This window comes from Furipterus horrens, unplaced genomic scaffold (genome assembly GCF_987537825.1).
Source record: "Furipterus horrens unplaced genomic scaffold, mFurHor1.1.pri manual_scaffold_11, whole genome shotgun sequence".
Classification (NCBI taxonomy): Eukaryota; Metazoa; Chordata; class Mammalia; order Chiroptera; family Furipteridae; genus Furipterus; species Furipterus horrens.
Window position 1 is genome coordinate 64,273,985 of NW_028327181.1, and position 24,333 is coordinate 64,298,317.

A 24,333-nucleotide genomic window follows, 5' to 3' on the forward strand; every position below is an offset into this window, starting at 1 on the left:
TTCTGGTATAGGACATGCTTAAATATTGCAGGAATTGAAGGTATGAGACGAAGGACTTGCATCAGATTCTTAATCCGAATTTAATTTTTTTCTTTCTGGTTTGTTTGCAAACAACTATTACACTTCACCCAACCTAGAAGTGCACATGTAGAGAATCAACAATAACCTATAAAATTCTTAAGTATCAAAGCGTTTGGACCTTTTTTTTAAAAAAAAAAAAAAAAGATTTTATTCATTTTCAGAGAGGGGAAGGGAAGGGATAAAGAGGGAGACAAACAGCCAAAGGCTGCCTCTTGCACGCCCTCAACGGGGGACCTGGCCCACAACCCAGGTATGTACCCTGACCAGAAACTGAACCAGAGAACTTGTTGTTTGCAGGATGATGCGTAACCCACCAAGCCATACCAGTCAGGGAGTATTTGGACTTTCTTTTTATTTTATTTTATAAATATATTTTATTGATTATGTTGTTACAGTAATCTGAATTTTTTTTCCCTTTGCTCCCTTCCACCCAGTACCCCTCTTCCCTTCAGCAATCCCACCCCCTTAGTTCATGTTCATGGCCCATGCATGTAAGTTCTCTGGCTTCACCCCTTCCTCTTGTTATCTTCCCCATCTATTTTGTACCAACCAATTATGCTTCTTAATCCCTGCACCATTTCCTCATTTCTCCCCCTTCCACCTCACAACTGATAACCCTCCTCATGATCCCCATACCTATGATTCTGTTCCTATTCTTGTTTGCTTAGTTGGATTTTTTTGTTTTATATTCATTTGTGAGTTTGTTGTCATTTTAATGTTCATAATTTTAATCTTCTTGTTAATAATTAACTCCCTTTGAATTTCATATAATAATGGCTTGGTGATGATGAACTCCTTTAGCTTTACCTTGTCTTGGGAGCACGTCATCTGCCCTTCCATTCTAAAAGATAGCTTTGCTGGATAGAGTAATCTTAATGTGGATCCTCGCTTTTCATCACATTAAATACTCCTTGCCAGTCCCTTTTTGTCTGCAAAGTTTCTTTTGCGAAACCAGCTGATGGTCTTATAGGCACCCCTTTGTAGGTAACTCTCTGCTTTTCTCTTGCTGCTCTTAAGATTCCCTCTTTATGTTGAACTTTGGTATTTAAATTATGATGTGGCTTCACGTGGTCCTCCTTGGGTCTAGCTTGTTTGGGACTCTGTGATTCCTGGACTTGTATGTCCATTTACTTTGCCAAATTTGGGATTTTCTGCTTCATTTTTTCAAATATGCTTTCAATTTCTTGCTCTTCCTCTTCTCCTTCTGGCACCACCCCACCCCCACCCCCCGCCCCATGGTTCAGATGTTGTCCCAGAGAGTTCTATGCCTCTCCTCATTTTTTTCAATTCTTGTTTCCTCATTCTGTGCTGGCTGTTTTTTTCCTTCCTTATGTTCCAAATCATTCACTTGAGCCCATTTCCTTCCCTTCACCATCGGTTTTCTGTGGATTTTTCTTTGTTTTATTTAGCGTAACCTTCACTTCTTCCCTTATGCGTTTGCTGTACTTAAGCATATGTCAAGCCTGTGAGCATCTTCATCACCAGTGTTTTGAACTCAATATCTGTTAGTTTGGTTATCTCCTTGTCACTTAGTTCTCCCACTGGAACCTTGATCCTTTCCCTCTTTGGGGCCATACTTCTCTCTGCCTACTCATTTTGACAGGCTCCTGTGTTTGTTTGCCTGTGTCTTAGGTAGAGCTGTCGCTCCTGTTACATTGTAAGGGCGGAGCCTTGGGGATTGTGAGTAGAGTTGACCCGTTTCACCACATTGAGGCACTGTATGTGGGGAGGGGTCTGAGAAGGAACAATAATGCTTGCTCAGCTCTCACTCCTTTTCCAGGCACTTCTCTCACTTCCGCACCAGACTGGCACCTCTCTAGCTGCTACCCTGACCGTTGTGCCCTAAGGGGTGGGTCTGCAGACATTCTAGGACTGTGGGGGCCCTTTAAACAAGCGGACTCTGCTGAGAGACCAGCAGTTTCTGCCTCTACCACAACCCCCACTTGTTTGCTCAGTCAGAAGCAATGAGGCTTGATTTTCCCTGGTGCTGGGACTGTGAGCTGTGTGCTCGGTCTGGTCTGGCGCTGGGAGAGCTCCCCATGTGTCCCTCCCTAGTTTTTAAAAGATGTGACTGTGCTTTCTGGTGGCCTATGCTGCCACTGCCACCACACCACATCCTTTCCACTCCAGCTCCGCCCCTCCTACCTGTCTGGATGAGGATTTCTTCTTTCTTTCTTTGTTGTATTTCCATGCAGCTTGATTTTCTGGAACTTCTGGTTGTCTCTAGTGTTGAGGTAGTTGTATTCCTTCTTAGCTGTGGAGGGAGACGCAGCATGTCTGTCTAGCCCTCCATCTTGGCCAGAAGTCTGGACTTTCTTATAAGTAGTGGACAACAAGAAGTTTTTTTAAACTGTGAGCCATGGACGAAGAGAATTTAGGAAGATTAATCTGACTGAAAAATTCTCTCACCAAAATTTATGTACAGGAACTTCCTTAATATCAATTGCCTGAGGACTGGATAAAATTAGTATCTGTTACTAAGGTGTGACTTATTTTTCTCCAATTTTTATAAAAGTGGGGGGGGCTTTCTGTTCTTGAAATATTCTAACAAAACAACACAATTTTAACTGCAGCTACTCTCCCAACCCCGTTTTCTCAGCTATTGTAAGTTGGTCAAGAGACAAATACATTCTCATAACAGAAATTTTTAAATTTATATTGAGGTATAATTCTATAACCTACAGACCCAATATTGTATTCATTTTTCCTAGTCCTTTCAATGCTTCATTTTTATTACATATATGGAAAGATCACTTATGGAAGGATTGCTAAGTATCCTTCAAAACCAAACACCATCTCATTGTGCTTCCAACCATCCAGGCACATAGAAGTTAAGTGATTTGCTCAAGGTCACACAGCTGAAATTTAAAACCTGCTATTTACATCTCAGATACATGTCAAAGCCCAACCTTAACTTCACAACTTCAGTATCTGCTTCCCCTCCCCCATTTGGCATTTCCCAGAACATTAAAAGTAATAAATTTATAGACAACTCTCACCTCTTATTGCATAAATACACCATGACTTATTTTCCTACTTGCCTGCTATTAGCCAGATGTGTGTATTACTATTATATATAACCCTGCGATTAACATTTATATCAAGATCTGCCCCTACTTTGGACAGTTACCTTATTGTCAAGTTATTAAAAAAATAAATAAGGGGTCCTGACTGGTGTGGCTTCACTGGGCATCCTTCCGCAAAGCAAAGGGTCGCCGATTCAACTCCTGGTAAGGATACATGCCTGGGCTGCAGGTTCGGTTCCTGGTCAGAGCGTGTGCATGAAGCAACCAATTGATGTTTCTCTCCCTTCTTTCTCCCTCCCTTCCCCTCTCTCTAAAATTAAATAAAATCTTAAATAAATAAATAATGAAGGAAACATATACAAACACACACAAAACTGGCAAGCAGCAGTCGCCATTGCTCTTCTGATTTCAATTTCTTAGCTTTCACATAGTATGAACCATTACAGTAATATAGGCTGAAGGAGAACAAAGGTCATATTGAAATACAAAAGGAACAGCCTAAGAGAGCACTGGAAAGCAGAACTCATGCTGTTCAACATTAGGAAGCAGAAGGAACAGGACAAAAATAAAAGGCTCTCAACAGAAAAACCAGATTATAAAAGGTAGGTTTTATGGGAGACTATAGGTCACATAGCAGTCTCACTGATAATGTGACCACATCTTCAATCAAAATTTTCAAAAATGAAGAGTTCTATAATATATTGTATAACATAATACAAATACTTTTTCTATCTTTTAAAGCATGCTTATTCACATTGGACTGACTTATAGTGCATAAACATTCTTTTACAATAGGACATCTGTGCTACCCTGATTATACAAAAACAGATGCAAAATAATGTTAGCACTTCCTTGCCTGAAATTGCAAAACTAAATATGTGTGCTTAAATCCCTTTATTCCCATTACATCCTTTTGACTGAAATTTAGGAACATCTGCCCTTCTCATATTCCCTTCTCTTCTGAAAGGCATCACTTTCTAGTTACCCAGGCCAGACCTTCTCCTTCACCATACCCCACCTCTAAGTACCAAGTGCTAACAAGATATCCTCCTAAATCTCTCTGAAATTGATCTCTACTCTATTAGAGTTCCCCTCTGCAAGTCCATTTCTTCATAAGTCTGATACGTGAGATTTTAATTGTTGTACCGCAGTTTTCTCTTCTTCAGTCAGTGGTGACAGCTAGAAAACAAATAACAAAGTCTTTATTTCAAAACCTTTAAAGGCTCAAATATACTTTATTTTTATGAAAACCTTTACAGACTGTCAAATTGTTAACTTCTTTATCACACCAATAATTGCTATAAACTCATACTATGTATGTGATCACAAATTTAGGGAAGCAGGGAAAAATAGATTATTTAGCTATCTGTATACAAAGTACTCTGATGTTTGAACTTCCAAAGAACTTGCAATTAAGTTGAAGAAACAAGACCAAGAAATCAAACAATTTAAGGACTATAATTTAACAGAACCAAAGATATGATGTTTGAATGCCACACTGTAAACGTATTTTGGTAAACAAATGTAAATGAAAAATAACCTGGAAGTTTCCTCAGAAGTAGAAACTTGGGCTAAATTTTGAAGGATAATTAAGATGCTTTTAGATGCAAGTAACAAAAACATATTTCGAAATAGATAAATGATCAGAAAAGTTATTATCTTTGCAAAATAAATACAGAAGGGCAGACTTCAGGGCTGGTTTATTTAGGAGCTCAAGAATATAAGGACTCTTTTTTCCATTTCATGTCTCTGACATCCTTGATGGTGGCTTTTTCCTCAAGCTGACAGGAAAATAGATCTAGGCATCACATTTATGCAAAATGTTTAGAAGGAAAGTTTTCTTTTCCCAGGGCTTTCTCAGAAGTGAGAGGAAACTCTTCCTCAGTTTCTACTTTCAGACTTTCCCTCCTTACATATCATTTCGGTTAAAAACCCATTTCTGGATTAAGTTTAGTTAAAGGAAAATCCATTCCCATTACCAATCAGGCACACACTGGTGTTGAGGATAGTGCTAGCGTTATTTATCTCAGGCATGAGGCTGTGAGGGATGGCACACATCTCACGAAAAATCAGTGCTCTGTAAGGCAGGAAGGAAGAACAGATGCTAAGAAAACAAGCAGCAAATAGTATTCACAAAAGCAGATAGGAGCAAAAGCAAAGGGAAGAAGAGAAGCCAAAGGGAACTTGTAAAAGATTTTCACAGAGCACCAACAAACAGGCTGGCTGAAACTAAATGTTATATGGGGAAATAATAGGAGGTAGAACCTAAAGAATCACTCAAATAGTTCCAAATCTGCCTAAATATATACAGTCGTCCCAAGACATGTTCCAAGCCCCGCAATGGATGCCTGAAATTGGAGATAGTCTGAACCCTATCTATACTGTTTTTTCCTACACATATATACCTATCATAAAGCTTAATTTATAAATAAGGCACACAGTAAGAGATTTACAACAATAACCAATAATAAAATAGAATAATTATAATGATATACTGTAATAAAAGTTATGTGAATGTGGTCTATCGCAAAATATCTTTTTATATTTTGTATATATTTTGAAGTATATTTTATTATGTTGTTACAGTAGTTCCAATTATTTTTCCCCTTTGCTCCCCTCTGCCCAGTACCGTCCTTCCCTCCAGCAATCCCACCCCTCTTAGTTCATGTCCATGGGTCATGCATATAAGTTCCTTGGTTTCACCCTTTCCTATATTATTCTTAACTTCCCCCTGTCTATTTTGTACCAAGTGATTATGCTTCTTAATCCCTGCACCATTTCCCCATTTCTCCCCCTAAGCCCTTCCCAGTTGATAACCCTCCAAATGACCCTATACCTATGATTCTGTTCCTATTCTGGTTTGCTTAGTTGGATTGTTTTTTTTTTTTTTATTCAGTTGCTGATATTTGTGAGTTTGTTCTCATTTTAGTGTTCATAGTTTTGATCTTCTTTTTCTTAAGTTCCTTTGACATGTCATATAATAATGGTTTGGTGGTAATGAACTCTTTTAGCTTTACCTTGTCTGGGAAGCACTTCATCTGCCCTTCCATTCTAAATGCTAGCTTTGCTGGATAAAATAATCTTGGCTGTAGGTCCTTGCTTTTCATCACATTGAATACTGCTTGCCAGTCCCTTCTTGCCTGCAAAGTGTCCTTTGAGAAATCAGCTGATGGTCTTATAGGCACCCCTTGGTAGGCAACTCTCAGCTTCTCTTGCTGCTTTTAGGATTCTCTCTTTATCTTTCACCTTTGGCATTTTAATCATGATGTTTCTTGGGGTGGTCCCTTCTGGGTCCAGCTCGCCCGGGACGCTCCGTGCTTCCTGGACTTGTATGTCTACTTCCTTCGCAAAATTTAGGAAGTTTTCCTCCGTTATTTTTTTAACATAAGTTTTCAATTTCTTGCTCTTCCTCTTCTCCTTCTGGCACCCCCATGATTCGGATGTTGGCACGTTTAAAGTTGTCCCAGAGGTTCCCAAGCCTCTCCTCATTTCTTTCAATTCTTGTTTCCTCCTCCTGCCCTGGTTGACTTTTTTTCTTATGTTCGAAATCATTGATTTGAACCCCGGTTTTCCCTTCACCCTTGGTTTTGTGTGAATTTTCCTTCATTTCACCTAGTATAGCCTTCTTCTCTTATGCATTTGCCATACTCAAGCATATCAGTCAAGCATATGTCAAGCCTGTGAGCATCTTCATCACCAGTGTTTTGAACTCTGTGCCTGTTAGGTTGGCTAACTCCCCGTCACTTAGTTCTCCCACTGGAACCTTGATCTGTTCCCTCTTTTGGGCCATACTTCTCTGTCTGCTCATCTTGACAGGCTCCTATGTTTGTTTGCCTCTGTGTCTTAGGTAGAGCTGTCGCTCCTGTTACGTTGCAAAGGGCGGAGCCTTAGGGATTCGTCAGTACAGGATGACCTGTTTCACGTCCTTGTGGCGCTGTGGGTGGGGGAGGGGTCTGAGAGGGAACAATGCCACTTGCCCAGTACTTGCCCCTTCTCCAGGCACCTCTCTCACTTTCGTATGGGACTGGCACCCCTCTGGCTATTGCCCTGGCCGTCGTTCCAAGGGTGGGTGGATCTGCGTATGTTCTAGGACCGTAGCAGCCCTTTAAAGAAGTGGACTCCACTAAGAGACCGGCAGTTTCCGCCTCCGCCCCAACCCCCACTGGCTTGCACAGTCAGAAGCAATGAGGCTTGATTTTTCCCAGTGCTGGGATCGTGAGCTGCGAGGTCTGGTGAGGAGCTGAGAACACTCCCCAGGTGTCCCTCCTGACTTTTTGAAATGTGTAACTATGCTTTCCACTGGCCTGCTGCCACCACCACCACACCTCGTCCTCTCCGCCCTGGCTCTGCCCCTCCTACCTGGCTGGATGAGGATTTCTTCTTTCTGTCTTTGTTTGTTAGACTTCCATGCAGTTTGATTTTCTGGAGCTTCTGGTTGTTTCTAGTTTTGAGGTAGTTGTATTCCTTCTTAGTTGTGGAGGAAGACGCAGCATGTCTGTCTATGCCTCCATCTTGGCCGGAAGTCCTCAAAATATCTTCTTGTACTGTACTCACCCCTTTCACTTAAAAGAAGCAATTTCTGGCTTCTCTTTGGCATATCCAAATTGCAAGCATCACTACTCTTGCATTAAATATTATAAAATAAGGGTGACTCGAACACAAGGGTTGCTGTCCTGGGACAGTCAATCTGATAACTGAAAGAACTAAAAAGTGACTAACAGGTGGGCAGGTAGCATATACAGCGTGGATACTCTGAACAAAGGGGTGATTTCCATCCCTAGGCAAAATGGAGTGGGACTGTTCAAGATTTCATCATGTTAAAATAGCTTGAAATTTAAAATTTATGAATTGTTTATTTCTGGAATTCTCCATTTGATATTTTTGGACTCCAGGTAAATGAAACTGGGGAAAGCCAAACTGCAGGTAAGGGGACTACTTTAGGTCATCTCTACAGATACTGCCAAATCTAGAACACCCCATATAACTAACTACAGAATTAGAATCTCCAGGGCAGTGCTGTCCCATAGAACTGTCTGTGATGCTGGGAATATTCTATATCTGCACTGTCCGATCAGTAGATGAAGAACTGAATTTTTCATTTTATTTCATTACTTGAATTTTAATTTATATAGCCACATTTGGCTACTGAATGGCCCAGGTGGTCTGGCTGATCAAGCCAACATTTGCCCCAAATTCACATGGATTAAATGAAAAAGTCACCTTACTGTACCTTACTGCAACTGAAATAGAGGATCTCCCTCTACTGTCCCCAAAACAGGAAAATAGTATTCTGACTGAGAAGTCTGGAAAGCATCTATAACTGACTTTTTTTTTTTTTTTTAACTAAAGAACATTTATTTATTTTGCACCAAGACTTTATCTTAGGACATAACTAAACTGGGTCACCACCCCGACCCCAACTTGAAGGGTTAGTACAGTGAATGTTGCAAAGTAGATATGAACATTAACTGATGAAGAAAAACTTTCCTCAAAATCATAACAATGTTTCAGTAAAAAAAACAGGAAAAGAAAAAAAGGGGGGTGATCTTGTTCGATGCCATTATCATCTAGCACATTCAACCCTGACTAGAGTGTACCAAAATGGAAACAGGATTACTATAATACAAAACTCCCACTACAGATCACTGTACACCTGTATTCCAAGCCCACCCTCAATCTTCCGGCACAACTATTTCCCGGCCTGTTGGGCCTGCCGACAAAGGAGCACATAGATCTTCTCTTTAATCCAGTCTTTGTTATAAGGCTGGTATGTCTGGGTATCAGCTCGGTAAACAAGACAGCTGAGGTCTGCCAGATCATCAATAAAGTCAAACAACTGGCTGATATCATATGTAATAGAGGGGCTGTTGGGATTCATTCTCTTCAGATGTTCTTCACACATTTTACAAACGCCTTCCTTCCATGCATTCGTTCACTGATTCATAGTCGGCGTAGGTTCTGCCCTCTGGCCTCTTGGTGGGCTGTACCAGCAGAATGGTGTGAGACATCGCGCCAACTCTTTCACTGCAGCCGCCGCCGACACCACCACCTCACACGAGCTTAGCCGCACGCCGAAAACTGACTTTTTTTTATAGTTCGTTCCTTCAGTTGGTTTGGTGAGCTCCCTCCACTCCCCATCCTCCTTCCCTTCTCACTAGTTCTTATTGTGAGAAATGCTCACAATAAAAACACCAGGACACAGGACTCAGCAGTAGCCGATGCGTTGTTCATTCACAGGTCTGCAGAGCTGGGGGCACGAAACAAAGATATGCGTGCCCCAACAGACAAAGCAAGCTGGCTTTAACCTAATGCAAGTAAAACCCCCTTCCCCTCTCCCTCCTCCTCCGTTTTTCCATGCTGGATACTCTGGAGTTACAGTCTAACTTGATTAATTAAATTAACTGAGGGTGGTAATTAACTAAGGGTAATCTGGTTATAGGTCTGTCTCCAGCTCTCCCTTGGAGATTTGCTAACTTGTTTGTTGAGCTGTCTAGCTACATTTTCCCATTTCCCTGTGTTTGGTGATGAATATCTTCCCCCCTTTGATCTCAGAGACATTTGTGATGAACTGCAGAATGTCACTTCCTGACTTGTATGTATGCTAATACTGTTGACTCGGAGACCCCCTAATTCAAGATTCAATTACATTTGTCCTTTGCTATTAATTATTTCCTACTGGTTTGAGGGTCACTAGTTTCTTTGTCCCTTACATTATGGAACCAACAGAGCTGGTAGATTTAATAAGTATTATCACCTTTTCTGCCATGACAGCATAATCCAAGACAGCATACCTCTTAATCAGCCATGCCAAGTTCACATGCTCATTTTAAAATACAAGGAGATAATAAATTAAAAGGGAATCAAGAAAACCTCATTTCTATCAACAGTTCAAACTGATGAATTTTAAAATGAACATTACTGAGGATTCATCTTTCAAAGCAACACTCAGAATAAAAACTTTACAAATTTAACATGTCAATTGAAAGCATTACCTCCAGGTCTGTTTGCTTTTGGAGTTCTTGTATCATGGTCATAGTCTTACTGAAAGTAGCACAGATGCGGCTCTTAGTCTCTTTCTGCTCCTCAGCAATCGGCTTAAAGCGTGCATGCAAAGTCTGATATCGAGACTTTATTGCTGACAATTTCTGTAAGAGTGTAACTGGATTTTTCTACATCAGGAAAAAATATATATGTATATTAAATTGTGGAAATGAAAAATTAAACTTCTTTTAAGAATTAAAATAAATACAAGGCATTCTACCATCCATTTAAGAAACACTGTGAATATTTTATTATGCAATTGTGTGACAAGGATGGAGAAGGGAAAGAAAGAGGTAAGTAGAAGACCTAGATTCTATCCTCAAGGAATTTAAAGTCTAGGTACAGAAGTACAGTACAGGGAATACAGTCAATAATATTCTAATAACTATGCACGGTGTTCGGTGGGTACTACAATTACTGGGAGGATCACTTCATAAATTATATAATTGTCCAACCACTATGCTGTACACCTGAAACCAATATAAAATAATACTGAATGTCACTATAATTGAAAAATAAAAATTAAAAAAAATAAAGCCTACGTATAGAAATAGTCCACAAAAAAGCAATTAAACATCAAATAAGGTCATTTTAAATGCATAGTGTTTGATACATAGTTCAAACCAATGAATTGCATAGTATTTCTAAAATACAATTTTAAACGCGATTCAGAAGATGATTAAAGGAACTATATTAATTTGTTGTTAAAGAATAAGACAATGTGAACCACTTATAAAATTCTTAAACACTGCCATGGGGCTAAAGTATATATAAATACCAATTCGCTGACTTCATTATATAAAATTCATGGCAACTCAAGCAACTATATTTATATATTAAGTGGTTTTTCAAAGTCTTTTTGGAATATAATCACTATTCCATAAAAGACATTTCATTTGAACTGGGTCCTTTCTGCCACTTGGTAACTCCTTTCAATCCCTGATGGTTCCTTAGCAAACCTTCAATACTAGCTATTCCAAACTTTCTCTACTCCCTCAATTTCCACCTACTCCTTCCTGCCATAAGACCTCACTGACTACTTTACTGAGAAGGCAGAAAACATCTAGTAAAAACTCCCTTCCTGGCATTGCATCCCGAAAGGAGAACATCTATAGACATTCTCACCATACTCAGCCCCCTAACACTGCCACTATTGCTGTCGTTCCTTTCCATGGCCTCCGTAACTTGACTTTCCTATTATTTCAATAACCATTTCAGTACCCTTTAGAGACTTCAAATACATATAGACATCTCCCCAATACTAAGGGAAAAATTAACTCCTTCTCTTGACTCTCTTGTCACTTCAAAACCAGTTTCATTTTTTTTCCATTTGCCACTGACCTTTGAGATCCTATAATATACTTCCTCAGTTTAACATACCCACAGACTAGTATTCTTTGCAAAACTTTAAAATAATTTAAAGGTCAGGCTTGCCCTATGGAATAAAATTTTAATAACCTTCTTTTTGTAAGTTTTCAAATTAATTTATTGACTGATTTTTAGAGACAGAGAGGAAGTGGGGAGAGAGAGAAACATCGATTTGTTGTTCCCTTTATTTGTGTGTTCATCGGTTGATTCTTGTATGTGTCCAGGGATCAAACCCACAATCTTGGCATATTAGGACAATGCTATACCAACTGAGCTACCTGGCCATGGCCTTAAAACAAACTCTTGATTTCCATAAAATTGTATCATCTTAGTTACCTTCCTGCTCTTCAAATATCTCCTTCATGGACCCTTCATCATGGCTATAGGCAGAGACTCAGTTCATCGCCCTCCCCTCTCCGCTTCCTTGGAGATTTTTCTCTAAGCTTTTAATGATGGAAATGTTTTTTTTTTTGTTTTTGTTTTTGTTTTTTTAATCCAACAGGAAGGAATAAAAACAAAAGATCTAACTTGAAGACAAGTAATATAATTCTGCAGAGAGTGATCAAGACCTATGCCATGAGCATTACAAGAAGGGACAGAAGACAGTATGAAAAAAGAACTCTTAGTAGAATGTTTGACATGGGCAAAGAAATAATAAATAACACCAAATGTATATTAAGCTGCCTTTTGTGGTATCTACTCAATATTGCCCCCAATGACATTGAGACCTGTCCTGTCACCCTTAGGGGTATATTTCCCATCCTATTTCTAGAGGCCAGACATTGTATTGGATAAAAGATCTCCAGCAGAACTGGAAAAATAAAGGAAATACTAAAGGCCACAACAAAGAATTTCTTTTCTTATGAACATACTGGGTAAGAAAAGTTATAAAACTTCAGATCCATGTGTTTTCATATTTAAAGAGCCCCACCAAGTAACAGCAGAATTAATGAAAGGACCTATACTGTAACCATAAAATAAATTTCACAGCATGAATAAAATATTATAGAAGTTCCAAGAGAGATGGGGGGAGGGTAGAATAAGGAGGAACACACACAAAGGATCAGAAATTAGAATGGCATCTATTTCTCAACAAGAACATTGGAAGCTAAAAAACCGCAAAGCAATAATGTTAAATTAAGAAAAAATAATCTCCAATCTAGAATTCCATATTCAACCAAACCATCTGTTGACTAAAGGGTTAAATAAAGCTTAAATAAAGATATTTTCAAATATCTGATATCTCAAAAAGTTAACCTTTTGTGTATTCCTCCTCAAAGTTTCTGAAGGATATGCTTCACCTAATCAAGGGAGTAAAACAAGAAAGAGTGAAACACATGATCCAAACGAGGAGAAAAACTAAAGAAATTACTGAAAGGTTGGTAAAGAAATCCCAGAAACACAGCCAGGCAGGGGACCTGTTGCGCAGGTCGGACTGGAGCAGAAAAACAGCACAAGAAGGGATATGGGAAAGAACTGGGGAAAATGGAACTGAGGGATCATGTGATGTGTCTGACAATGTTGACAAGTCTTACAGTTCTGTTAGGAAAGTCTGAGGCTGAATGAATGATAAAGGCACAGGGAAACTAAAGAGATTGAAGAAAAAAAAATAATTATAAGCTTCAGAAAAAGAAGTGTGTAAGAAAGGAAAAGCAAATACAGTATACTATGACTTTAGATAAAAGCAATATTTGCAGAGTCATAATCACTGTGGTCTGAATGTGTCCTTCCAAAATTTATTGGTTAAAACCTAACCCCCATGGAGATGGACTTAGGAGGTAGGACCTTCAGGAGGCGATTAGGTCAGAGTAATTATGAATGGAATCAGTGCTCTGATGAAAGAGGCCTCAGAGAGATCTTTCTCCTCTGCTATGTGAGATTATAATCAAAAGTCTACCAGAGACGAGGGCCCAAACCTGGTCATACTGACACCTTGATCTTGGACTTCTGTTATTTACATGAGACCCAGTTGGTGGTATTTTGTTATAACAGCCCAAAGACTCAATCAGATATATGTACAACCATGTACATAGTGGCATTATTCACAATATCCGAAAGATGGAAGCAACCCAAGCACCCCCTGACAGATGAATGTATAAACAAAATGTGGTATATAAAGACAATGGAATGTTATTCGGCCTTGGAAAGGAACTTCTGATACATACTATACCTCGGGTGAATGTTGAGGACATTATGCTAAGTGAAATAAGCCATCACAAAAGGACAAATACTGTATTGAGTCCACTTTTTAATGTACCTAGAGTAGTCAAGTTCATAGATAAAAAGCAGAATGGTGATTGCCAGGGGTTGGAGGGAGGGTGAAACGGGGAGTTATTGTTTAGTGGATACATTTTCAGTTTGGAGAGACGCAAAGTTCTGGAGATGGATTGTAGTCATGGTTGCATTTAATGGGAATATACTTAATACCACTTAAATGGTTAAAATGGTAAATTTTGTTATGCATAGTCTACTACCAAAAACAAAAAAGGATAATAATGTAAAATGGTGTTGGTGCTCTGGAAAATAAAATAATAGGCAGTTCCTGAAAGTATTAAATGTAGGGTTAGCATATGGTCAGCAATTCTACTCTTAGGTATATACCCAAGAGAAATGAAAGCAAATATCCACACAGAAACCTGTACATCAATGTTTAGAGTAGCATTACCATAGTCGCCAAAAGAAGGAAATAATCAAAATGTCTATCATCTAATGAATAAATAAGAAAATGTGGTATAGCCATACAATGAAATATTATTCAGCTCTAAGAAAGAATAAAGTACTGATTCATGCTACAACATGGATGAATATTTAAAAGATATGAAATGTGTTTAAAAAACATATAGGTGATCCCATTCACATTAGATAGACAGCAAATGTACAGAAATATAAAGTAATTAATTAGTGGCTGCTTGGAGCTGGCAGTGGGTGGGGTTGGGAAGTGACTGCTAATGGCCATGTGTTTCTTATTGAGGTAATGAAAATGTTCAAAAATTGATTGTTGCGATGACTGCACATCTCTGAATATACTAAAAACCACTGAAATGTATACTTTGGAAGGATGAATTTTATAGTATGTGAATTATGACTCAATAAAGCTGTTTTGAAAACAAGTTGTAGAAGAGAAAAATAACTGGAAGTGGAACAAAGATGAGATGGAAAATGGAGAGAAAGTTGGAGCATCATGTGAAATGCCTTCCACATAGTTCTTGAAGGACACTGACTCAGAGTCCTTTGGCCAGTCATTTGGTGGTACCACTGGACCAGAATTGGTTTGTTGTTCTTCAGTCAGAGAGAAAAGAGGAAAAAAACAAAGAAAAAGCTAAGTCAGTTAAGGAGCTAGAATAGTCCTAGTAAGGAGCTAGAATGTTCAGTAAAAACTAAACACTCACCATGCTTTACCAATTTCATATAAAATAATATTTTAATTTGTACTTCCACTCAATCAAAAAAATGTTACAATGTCAGAGGCTTCCACAATGGTTCATTATTTCCTGACTCAAAAATTATTTTTAAGTGTAAAAAAAAAAAGTAGCCACAAATTTCCTTGACTATGGAAACAATAGTGTGTTCTCATATGCTGTGACCAAGTTTCCCACATAAAAAGATTTTAAGATTCTATAAACTTAGTACTTAATACTGTAATTGTTATAACCACTATTATTAGAAATACTATCAGAAAATCTTGTAATAAAATATTCTTTTGAAAAGACATTGATTTTCCAGATTACCTCGCCTGTTGAATCAGGATGATTAATCTTGATTTCATATTCCAGCCTGTATTGAATATAATCCAGGTCAGAGTCAGCTTTCTGGAACTAAAAATCAGCATAAATCATTATTTTGTGAAGCAAGAGGCATATTAATAAACACAATTCTGCAACTATTCCTTCTTTTCTCTTTATATTTTTTAATATTTTGATAGTGATATATAACTCGTTTTGAAAAAAAGGAAATAAAAAAGTATAAAAAACTTCCATGGTCTATATATAATACCCAAGGTCTATTAAAATTTTTTAAACTACTTAACATTTTGAAAATTTCTCTATTACCACAGAATTCTTAAGATTATCACATGTGTGGCTTCAGGGTTCCCTTAAAACAATCTCTATTTTAGAAGCCCTTAACTTATTTATGAACCAGAAACCCTTAAGCCTATGTGTGTTTTTTAACTTAATATTTTACTTCTGCTTAAAGTTTAACTAGCATAATCCCATAGTCCATTTAACAATATCTTTTTTTTAAGAGAGTCGTTTCAGCAATGATTTCTTGTAATACCTGGAAGTCCACATGTATTAACATTGTCAAATAGTAACAAAAAATAGTGGTTCCTGCTTTTGAGTAACTTATATTTTACAAGATATGACAGAGCCCTGATTGGTGTGGCTCAGTTGGTTGGGTGTCCTACCACAAAGCAAAAGGTCACCAGTTCGATTCCTGGTCAGGGCACATGTCTGGGTTGCAGGTTCAATCCCTGGTCAGGGTGTGTGAAACAACTCATCTGTATTTCTCTCCAACATTGAGGTTCCTCTCCCTCTCTTTCTCCTTCCTTTCCCCTCACTCTAAAAATAAATAAATATTTTTTAAAAAAAGAAAGATATGACAGAGTGTGCTTTCAATTGACAGTTGGGTGGATGATGGAGTCAGCTAAATTTTCAAGGACTTTTGCAAGCCAGTTGTTAAACACAGGTATCACTAAGATTTAAATTATGTGAATTTATAATTAATCTATTAAAACAAATAAATACTCAAAAATCATAACTTCCCAGTTATTTTACTATTATCTGTGCTCTTGAGGTATATCATAACTGTATAGAGGAAATACAATATCATGTGCTAATACACATGTCTTTCCAACTCCACTTTCAAGGACATCATAGGGGTAGCTAAAATTTGATCAGGATGGAAATATTTACACAGGAAAGTTGGCAAATGCTAAAAGTCTGGGGTTTATACCACTGCTTTCAGTTTTTTTATTTTTTTAAATTCCCATGCCCCTTTAGCCCCTGGCGAGGGGGCTTCATTGATTGAAGCATCCTCCCATACACCAAAAGCTGCTGGGTTCAATCCCCGGTGTGCAGGAGGCAACTGATTGATGTTTTTCTCTCTCTTTCTCCTTTTGCCTTCCTCCCTGACCACCCCCTAAAAAATATAAGTAAATACATCAATAAACATATCCTCAGATGAGGATTAAAAAAAAATTTCCCATGCCCCTTTTAAGTAATGTATACACACTTCCAATTACAAAATATTTGAGAAGACAATAAAATTATAAACAGGCTTTAAGAGATAGAAAATTCAAAAAATTAAAAGTAGAATTACCATACAATCCAGCAGTTCTTCTTCTGGGTATACACCAAAAAAAAAAAAAAAACCGAAAGCACGGAAACAGATATTTGTACACCCCTGTTTATAGGACCATTATTCATAATAGCCAAAAGGTGGAAGCAACACGTGTCCATTAACAGATGAGGAAACAAAATGCGGTACATACATACAATGGAATATCATTCAGCCTTATAAACGAAGGAAATTCTGATACATGCTACATCATGGATGAACACTGAGGACATTATGCTAAGTGAAATAACCCAGTCACAAAAGTACAAATATTAAATGAGTACCTAGAGTAGTCCAATTCCTAGAGAAAGTAGAACGGTGGTCACTAGATACTGGGGTGAAGGGAGAATGTAGGGTTACTGTTCAATGGGTGCAGAGTTTCAGTTTGGAAAGATGAAGCTCTGGGGATGGATGGTAGTGACTGCACAGCAATGTAAATATTCTTAATCTGCATTCCCACCAACAGTGCAAAAGCGTTGCTTGGAGAAAGCAACGCAGGCATAAATGTGTGATTCCGAAGGAGCAATGACGGTGAATGGCAAGGGGGGGAGGGGCGGACTGCAGGGTGAGAAAGCTTTTGGCTTCTTAACCTTATTTTTCTTTACCGAAAAACCGACAGGAGCTCAATGACGGGTGAGTCCGCCAAATTCCATGTTTTAAAGGAAGCCAGCCCAATTGAAAAAACAAAACTGGTAACGCTGAAGGTAAAACAAGGGAACTAACAAGATAAAAAAACGCGGCCGATCAAGCTAGTAGCTAGTAGCCTAGGGACGGAAGGGAGTGAATAAAGAGGGCAAGTGGAGAAGCGTCCATAGAAGAAAACTAGGACACTCTCCAGCTGGCGCCCCCGTGCAGGACGAGCACTGAGGGAGTCCTTTCCAACGATTCGCCCCCGCCCCCTACCTTCACAAACGAACGAAACCAGGCACCTCAGGAGCAGGGAGCCTTCCTCGTGCGATCCCGCCCGTGCTCCAGGAAAGGAGCTTAGGGTCCAGGTGCCCATCACTCGCTCCCCCACCCAAGGACGGCCTGCCCCTGTGGGCCAAACAAAAACGGGTCTAGGGGCGTTCTTGGCCGCTAGGAAGTTGAGCCCGTAAGTCTGGCATCCTTTCTCAGACTTCCCAGCCCGCCTAGGAGGATGCGAACAGTTCAGCCCCGAACAGATTTCTCTCCGCTACACTCCGTTATCCCCACCCAACCCCACCCTCCATCCCCTTTTTCTGGAGTGTGACCGACCTCTCCCCTTCTAGGGGCGTGTGGGGACCATTCCAGTCACATCTTTGGGTGGAAATACGAACGTCCACACCAGCTACAGCTCCTTGAGGGGCAGAAAGGTGAGGGCAAGGAACAAACTATTTCAATGGCCCCACACCCTCAGCCTCTCCCGACATTTCCCTCACCAGTTGCCCGGATGTAACCCCTTCTCTGCACGCCCCCCCCCCCCCCCAGCGGTTAAAAGAGCAGGCAGCTCCCTTTGGTGCAGGAGGAGGGAACTCAGGTTTGGTCCAGCCTCCGCCCAGGGTTTCTGGCGACTCCAAATTGCGTCCCACTTTGGCGGCCATCCGGGGAAACATAAACTACCCAGTAGATCTCCTTCACTTTACACTCACCATCAATTCCAGCTTATCGACCTCCTGGACCTCCATGTTGAATAGTTGACATTCCTCAGGCCGCTGCGGCGCTTAAACCACAAACCGTACTAGCACTGAGGGTCCCTATTGGACAGCTGTCACTCAACGTCTTGCACTCGTTGGCTCCTCCGCTTCGGCAGCACCCGCCCATTGGCGACTAGGTAACACCTTTCCTCAGGAAACACCTTTTCCTGTTGGGCAAAAAGACTGGTTGCTGCACTCTTTTTTTTTTTTTTTTTCATTGGTTACACCCTCATCTCTGCTTTCAGTTTCTTAGTTAGGGCTCAGCAGAGAAGATTGCGATTGGTGCAATCGGAAGAAGAGCCAACCAATGACACAACGGCTTCCACAAACCGCACAGGAGGAAATGACACGCCTTCTTTCCTCTCCTGCTTCTCCTCCCCTCGCTCCCGCCTTCTGCTTATTCATACCAAAGCGCCTCAGCTATGATTGGCCGGAGCGTGCTGCTATCTCAGCCAATCACAATCCAGATTGTGCTCTTACGTCACTGGGAACGCCATTCTTGGGGAGACCGTGGCTACGATTGGTCCCTCCACAGTAAGGTTTCAATTTTGAAGTTTTCTTCATGATGAGGGCGAGGCCGCTGCCTGGACTTCAGCTAACCCGTGGGCTTTTAGACTAGTAAGTGCAGGGATATCTTCCTGTGTTACCCCGGCTCGCGTCTTCCGTGGCTGGGCCTGTTGCTGCCTGTGTTGTTAAGATTTTCCGAGGTGGTGACTGGCTGCACTCGAGGGGAGATGGAGCCGGGCGGAGGTCCGAGGCGGTTAAAACTGTCATGCCGAGTTCTACCTTAACCCTATTTCTAATACTTCTTTTTTATTAACCCACACCCCAGGATATGTTTACTGATTTGAACGAGAGAGGAAAAGAAGGAGAGAGAGAGAGAAACATTGAGCGGCTGCATCCCGACTGGGGTTAGAACCCGCAACGTAGGTATGTGCCCTCACCAGAATCAAACCCACAAACTTCTGGTGTGTGAGAATGCTCCAACCAACTGAGCCACTGGGGCCAGGGTGATGCAGGGTGTTTTTAGTTGCCCTTAAAATCTTTTCAAAACAAGGGAGGTAAAAAGCAAGGAAGAGTACTTTTTAATTAAAAAAAAAAAAAGGAAAAATACTTTGAGTAATCATAAGAAAATGAGCTTCTACCTAGTATGAGCAATTGGAATCTTACCTAACCCAGTAAAAAGAATTTGTATCTCTCATTACTCTTTTGGAAAGGGAACAAGTATATGTATTTTAACCTCAAGGAAGACTGCTGTATACTCTTTCAGTTGGTCAATTGTCCTCTACACAACATCTAATACTTTTAATAAACCAATGATAATAAATACAAACCTTAGCTCGCTGAGTCCTCTGTCATGTTTCAGGTAGGAATTAATTATCTTTAATTTTTGATAGACCTGTGGTTATATTTTAATGTAACATTAATTTGAGAATATCTCAGACGGCACCTTTTGATACTAACAAATTTGACTTAGTCTCTAAATTCTCTGCATGTGCTGATTACTGTATTTAATTAGAAGTCTATTAGAGTGACAATGACCCAGAGCTCAAGACACACTCTTTCTCTCTCTCTCTCTCTCTCTCTCACACACACACACACACAACATACCCACACAGCCACAGAAGAGGAGAAAAGATTATTTAGTTCCTAGATTTTTTTTTTCATTGAAAAATCATCTCCAGAATGATATACATCAGCTTTTGCAGAACTTTTCAGAAATTTGACTGCATGGGCACTGGAACAACCACCAGGAAAAAGCTAGAAAGAGATGACCCAGTTCCAGAATAGTGGTATTCCATTTTTCAAGCTAATGATGTATACGAAAAGTTAACTATCGACTACTAATACAAAGCTTGTTATAGTGAGAAACAAACAAAAAATGGCAGTCCTCTGAATTCTTTTCTTATAATCCTGACTCCCAGTTGCCAAAGGCAACACTATCACTCTTATAATTCTCTCTGGCATTTACCTTCATGCTTCTAAATAACATGCTTATAATACTGTTTCTCTCCCTCTCTCTTTTTTTCAATTTTAGACATAGATTTAGACAACAATGGACTACTATCTCTTTCTACTCAAAATACCTATATCACCATTTTTGAATAAACATTCAGTGCTAACAGTATTAAATACTGTGTAACAGCAGAACATATAGTTACATGACTACATTGTTTCGTTGTACAACCTTTTTCCTAACCATTTTTTTTAAAGATTTTATTTATTTACTTTTAGAGAGGGGGCAAGGGAGGGAAAGAGGGAGGGAGAGAAACATGCGTGTGTGAGAGATACATTGATGGGTTGCCTCACACACCCACAACTGGGGACTGAGCTTGCAACCCAGGCATGTGCCCTGATTGGGAATTGAACCAGTGACCTTTTGGTTCAGAGGCTGTCACTCAATCCACTGAGCCACACCAGCCAGGGCTTCTTAACCATTTTTACATGCTTATTTTTTAAAGCACTGCTGTAAATACCTACATGAACCTCCATTTCTTGTCATTAGGCATATTGTCATTAAGCATGTTGGATACTAAAAGTTCAGCTATCTTATGAGTATCTTAATGTTTATGACATTTTAAAAGGGTTGTTATGAGCCAGTAGGAAATATTAACCTAGAGTTTAAAAAATAGTCAGGACCCTGGACTTCAATAAAGGCTATGCACCTTACAGAGAGAATACACAAGATAACCAAATGGTCTACAGTCAAGAAGTGGCAAAACCTAACGTCACAATGACATCTGCTTGACTCTAGGCCTCAGGATCTTCACTTGCATGTACTAATGCTCCCTCCTGACCAAGGGAACCTCAGGGAAGACACATATCTAGCACCATCCCCTACCTGTTTCTTGGCTACCATTTATTGAGCACTTGCTGTGTTCCAGGAACTGGGCTGTGTTTAGCACAATGTCATTTAATCCTTAGAAAACAATGTGAGGCAGGAACTATTATCCCCATTTTGAATGAGACCCTCAGGCTCTGGAAGTTTGAGTAGCTTTCACAAAAGCACAGAGGTAGGAAAAGAAGGGGCCAGGTTTTGGATTGGTCTGTGTGACTTCAAACCTCATTCTGTTGTCAAATCTCATGGACCAGGACAATGACAACAGCCCTAGGAATGGCTGTCCCCACTCAGAGGTCCCATGGCCTCCTGTCTGAGCTCCTCAGGATGGGGCTCTGTGAGTCCTGACTAGGGGAAAGGAGGAGATTTTGGAGGAAGCCCAGCCAGCCAGCCAGAGTCACGGAAACCCCATTAGGATGGAGCTTACTTGCTCCCATTGGGCCTCTCAGAGAACAGAAAAAGATGGGTCTAAGCAGGAAGAAGTGGTCCCAAGTAGGGAGGCTAGCCATGAATGAGTCAGAGTACGGCCAGTAGCTGTTACATACACCTGAACACACACTTGTGGCCACTCGATACAAAGATAATAGGTGATGTGGGTTTGTTGTTGTTGTTGTTGTTGTTGTTATAGCTTGAATGGTTTGAAAGAAGCTATAGAACGATGTGGGTAGTGCTTCCTCATAACTATCTCATTGAGGGAAGCAGCATGGTGTGCTAGAAAGTATTCTGGCTTTGAAGAGACCCGTCATTTATTAACTGCCTGATATGTGATAAGCACATACGCTCTTTGAAACCCAGTTTCCAAGCACTTGCAGTGAGAGTGATAATAATTACAAAAAGGTATTATGGAGATTAAATGCAAAAGTGTGCGATTTTCAGATAATTCTACCTCACCTCTAGCTCGTTCTGCCATGTAGGTCATGCCCTGTTGGTAATCGCCAGCAGGTGGCGCAATGGGGCTAATGCCGTTCCAGGCTTTGGTCCTGAGCTAGGAGCTCAGGCTCTGCTTTCCCTGGACACCAATCTTTAGTGCAAATTGGGGACGCGGTTGGGTATGACAGCCTCCTGGTGTCACTCTTTACAGTGTGATCCAAGTGACTCAAGAAAAGCTAGAAAGGAATCAGGGCAAGGTGAACAAAAGGAAGAAAAAAGCATTTGATTCATTCCTCAGCTTCCTCATCTGTAAAATAGGGATCTCATAACTAATACTCCCAAAATTAAATAAAATAATGTATTTGAAAGGACCTGGCACAGAGAGGTTGCCAAATATGTGGTTTTCACTTTCTTCCCTCTCTGGGGATGCCAATTCATTGCAAAGGACTATTGAAACATTCCCTAAAACCAAGTAAATATTTCATAAACAATTGAAATTGCTTTTAAATTGTATGTGATTTAAAATGAAAAAAAAGAAAGTGTATGTGATTTAAAAATGAAAACTCATATAAAACTATTATTGTCAAATAATTAAAAATTAAAATATATTCAGCATTTTGAGGTTTGTCAAACTTTTTGTGTATAAAGTACATCCTCACAAAAGCAAATTGGCGATGTACCTTTGGATTTAAAAGAAAACGCATAACCTTTGAGCCAAAAGTAACATTTCTAGGAACATTTCCTAAGGAAATAAGGGTGCATGGAAATATTTAGTGCCAAGGAAATCCTTTGATAGCAAAATATTAGAGACACTTAAATGTCCATTGGTCAGAAATTAGTAAGCAAAATGTGGTATATTCACAATGAAAATGCTTTGAAGCCTTTTGAAAAAATATAGAGTTGTAGCAGTACATACATTGCCATGGCAAGCTGTTCACTACTTATTATTGAGTGTAAAAAAAAAAAAAAAGAAAGTTTAAAAATGTTTATGGAGTGTGATGCAGTGATTATTCTTTACCACACCCCCTGGGGAAAAAAAAAGGATGTGAACAAACATGTAATTATGTTTATCTCCTGGTGATGAGATTATGGTACGTTTTGCAATCAACTTGTTCTGAGTTTCTGACTTCTCTAAAATGAGTATATATTCCTTTAAGAAGATGAAACATTTTTTCAAGGTTCTCATACTTGAAAATGTTGGGATAAAGGGCCACATGACCAACCTTTCACTGAAGAAGAGCAGGAGCAGAAGGAGACCTCAGGCATTCAGGTGAATTTCTGCCACACTTCTGGGTGAGCACACAATTGTGAAAGTTCAGGTAGCACCAAAGTCCTAATTCTCCCCGGGCAGGCCAGGATGGAAGGAAGTCAAGACCTACCTATTTGGGGGATGGGATGTGGGAACTAGGGGAAAGGGGTGAAAGAATTAAGCACAGGTTGGTAGTTACAGAATAAACACGGGTATGTAAACTACAGCACAGGAAAAAGTCAATAATATTGTAATAACTATGTATGGTGCTCAGTGGGTTCTGGAAATATCAGGGAGAACGCTTGGTAAAATATATGATTGTTTAATCACTATGCTGTACACTTGAAACCAATACAAAATAATACTGGAAATAAACTGTAATTGAAAATTTTTAAAATAAATCAATTTAAAAGAATTTTAATAAAAAAAGACACACTCTTTTCCCTGCCCACAGTCCCTGTCTGCTCTGCATTGGTCTTCACAGATGCCTGATGAGAAAAAAGACTAGTTAAAAACTTTTAAGTCTTACAATTAAAGAATAAATTTTAAAACTGCCTTTAAAGTTTGTAAAAAACCGTCCATTACCTAAGTATAAATCTAACCAATTATGTTCATAAAACTACATATTATTTTTAAGAAACAATTTGGAAGTATCTTAATAAACAAAATGATTGGTGATTGCTGGGTGGAGGAGATTATAAGGGGACTAAATGGTAATGGAAAAAAATACAATAAAGGTTAAATGAAATTAAAAAATAAACAGTGATATGCCATGCTCATGCATTAGAAGACTCATGATCATAAAGATGTCAGTTTTCCCCAAATTGAAATTTAATATAATTCCAATTAAAATCTTAAGGACTTTTA

General features: G+C 39.5%; 1 protein-coding gene and 1 pseudogene across 1 annotated transcript; both read right to left on the minus strand.

The window, feature by feature from the left end:
- Positions 1-3,696: 3,696 nt before the first annotated feature.
- LOC149998031 (SKA complex subunit 2-like) lies at positions 3,697-18,499 on the minus strand. The gene is made up of 4 exons (XM_090257723.1): positions 18,464-18,499; positions 15,245-15,331; positions 10,100-10,276; positions 3,697-4,286 (listed from the first exon to the last, which is right to left on the minus strand). The coding sequence occupies exons 1-4, from the start codon at positions 18,497-18,499 to the stop codon at positions 4,218-4,220; spliced, it is 369 nt and encodes a 122-aa protein (XP_090113849.1). The 3' UTR covers positions 3,697-4,217.
- On the minus strand, positions 8,443-9,168 carry LOC149998032 (enhancer of rudimentary homolog pseudogene; annotated as a pseudogene).
- Positions 18,500-24,333: the final 5,834 nt, after the last annotated feature.

Bases quoted from the DNA above. Each gene is read 5' to 3' on its own strand.
- LOC149998031 (XM_090257723.1), bottom strand. From the start codon at position 18,499: ATGGAGGTCCAGGAGGTCGATAAGCTGGAATTGATG. The intron at 10,277-15,244 runs GTAATCTGGAAA...TTCCTGATGTAG, and splicing joins ATCCTGATTCAACAGGCGAG to AAAAATCCAGTTACACTCTT. The intron at 4,287-10,099 runs GTAATGCTTTCA...TTTGTTTTCTAG, and splicing joins AAAAGCAAACAGACCTGGAG to CTGTCACCACTGACTGAAGA.